Consider the following 2,500-nt stretch of genomic DNA (forward strand, 5'->3'; position numbering starts at 1 on the left):
GTCACATTGATTTATGGTGCCAATGAAAGCAAATAAAGTAATTAAATAGAAAATATTTTGGATCTTACCTAGATCGTGACCCCAAGGGTTTTCAGCGGTCGTCATTTAGGGCTAATGCTTCTTGTGGGGGTTATTATATTTATGATGTTTACAGTCTTTTGTTTATGGTGTCACAGTCAGCCCCAACAGGCGTGTACTAAACACGCCTCTGCAAAGGTGGATACATACCGGGTTAAAACCCTTTATACTATCAAGGCAAGATTAATGTGACTTTTTCTGTGATCCTTTACCTGGATTCCTGCGAAACATCACCGCGGTCGGATGAAGTGTCCTTCTTAAGGTGAGTCTACACTAGGCTTCACCCCCGGCTGCATGCATAAGACTCATCACCAACTCCTCTCAAAGTCTTGTTAGCCCCGCCTACTGGACTGTTCAGTAGGGTGATTTGGTGGTGTGGTGTGACTCTTGATGAGCAGTCCAGTATTTGGGAGGAGTTGATGGTGTTAGCCCGACCTACTGAACTGCTCAGTAGGGTGAGTTGGTGGTGTGGCGTGACTCTTGATGGGTGTCCAATAGGCGGGGCTATCAAGAATTTGGGAGGAAGTTGGTGATGAGTCTTATGCATGCAGCGTGGGGTGAAGCCTAGTGTAAACTCGCCTTTAGATGTAGGGGGAGTTTCTCCTGTGACTTTTTCTACCTGGATTCCAGGGGAACATCACCCCGGCCGGATGGAGCGTCCTTCTTGGGCGCAGGGGAATTGGATTTAACCGAATTTCCCAAGTCATTCCATGGCTGGACGTCGGTCGAGACGAATATCAAGAAGAATATGGCACTGATGAAGTATATTGGGACGCAGATCCAAAATACTCTTTGCCAGGCCTCGAGAGATTGCTAGATAGAGGAATAAATATATAAATGAATTAATAAATATACATAATAGAATCGTTAATAAATTAATGTATAAATATATCAATAAATAAATACAAATCAAAGACCAGGGCGCGACAAATTGACCCGTGTCTGTCAGTTGGTCGTGCCTTAGTCTTTCATTTGAGACACCACGGTTCGATCCCGTCATGGGTTAAAAATTTGTAAATAAATAAATTACTAGATAAAAAACAATAGTAATATTTTATTTCATTCTCGATTCCACATCCCAAAACATAAGCAAACCTCTGAATTTTATTATCTCTCTTTTATAATTTCAACTTATGAACGTTAAAAATTGATATATATATATTCATGAACGCGATGATTATCAACAGTGTTATAATTAATAGTAATATTTTATTTTATTCTCGAATCCACACACCAAAATATAAACAAACCTCTGAATTTTACTGTTTCTCTTTTATAATTTCAACTTATGAACGTTAAATTTTTTTATATATATTTAAGAGCACGATGATAATCAACTGTATTACAATTTTTGAAAATTCGAACTTTTTTTTTAGCTTTATTTGCGATGATATGACAGCGATTTAGGGGAACGAAAAAAGAAACGTCTCTCACTTGTCCTTCCGTCATTACGCCTGTCACAATTGGCACGACGAAGGATATAATGCCTCCCACAGTGCTGTCCAGTCCTAGAAGAGTTCCTGAAAATGATTTATATTTTTTACGGCATATCAGTACTTCCACACACACACGCACACACACACACACACACAAAAGCATACCAACTTATATATATATATATATATATATATATATATATATATATATATATATATATATATATATATATATATATATATATATATATATATATATATATAATATATATATATATATATATATGTGTGTGTATACCTATATAAAAATTTCCTACCAGCAAAATTCGGCGCAATGTCTGTGTGGTTGACGAGGCCGCTAGTGGTTGTGGCACCATTTAGGAACAGTGCCAGACAAAGCAGGATGATGGCAAGCTTGGCATCACACCCCGCGAAGGACACTCCCAAAATCATGGCAGCTGGACCCCACAGGGCTGAAAAAAATAATAGTTATAATAATAATAATAATAATAATAATTGGGAAAAACTCTTTATCGCGAGAGTATATATAATATTTTAAGGGGTCCACAATAATAAAAATGTTGCGAGTCCGTGTATAATTTGGAAAGCTCTTTACAAAAAGCTTTTGAACTCTTCCCTGGGTTCATCTTCAGTCCAAAAAAATATAATAATAAAATAATAATAATAATAATAATAATAATAATAATAATAATAATAATAATAATAATAATAATAATAATAATAATAATAATAATAATAATAATAACAAGTAATTTCTCTTGAATTTCAATCCATATATATATATATATATATATATATATATATATATATATATATATATATATATAGATTATTATATATATATATAATATATAATATATATATATATATATATATATATATATATATATATATTCATATATTTATTTATTTATTTATTTATTTATTTATTTATTTATCTATTTATTTATAACCAGCAACATATC

General features: G+C 33.1%; 1 protein-coding gene across 1 annotated transcript in view; it reads right to left on the reverse strand.

Moving 5' to 3' along the window:
• LOC135203056 (sialin-like) overlaps nt 1-2,500 on the reverse strand; it is an 18,022-nt gene that overhangs the window by 382 nt on the left and 15,140 nt on the right. Inside the window, exons 11-13 of the mRNA XM_064232653.1 lie at nt 1,832-1,987; nt 1,513-1,598; nt 1-891 (exon numbers count right to left, since the gene is read on the reverse strand). The exon at nt 1-891 is cut by the window's left edge and continues 382 nt beyond it. Coding sequence (XP_064088723.1) covers nt 694-891; nt 1,513-1,598; nt 1,832-1,987 — 440 coding nt within the window. The 3' untranslated portion in view covers nt 1-693. The remainder of the gene's footprint in view (nt 892-1,512; nt 1,599-1,831; nt 1,988-2,500) is intronic.

This window comes from Macrobrachium nipponense, chromosome 33 (genome assembly GCF_015104395.2).
Source record: "Macrobrachium nipponense isolate FS-2020 chromosome 33, ASM1510439v2, whole genome shotgun sequence".
Lineage (NCBI taxonomy): Eukaryota > Metazoa > Arthropoda > Malacostraca > Decapoda > Palaemonidae > Macrobrachium > Macrobrachium nipponense.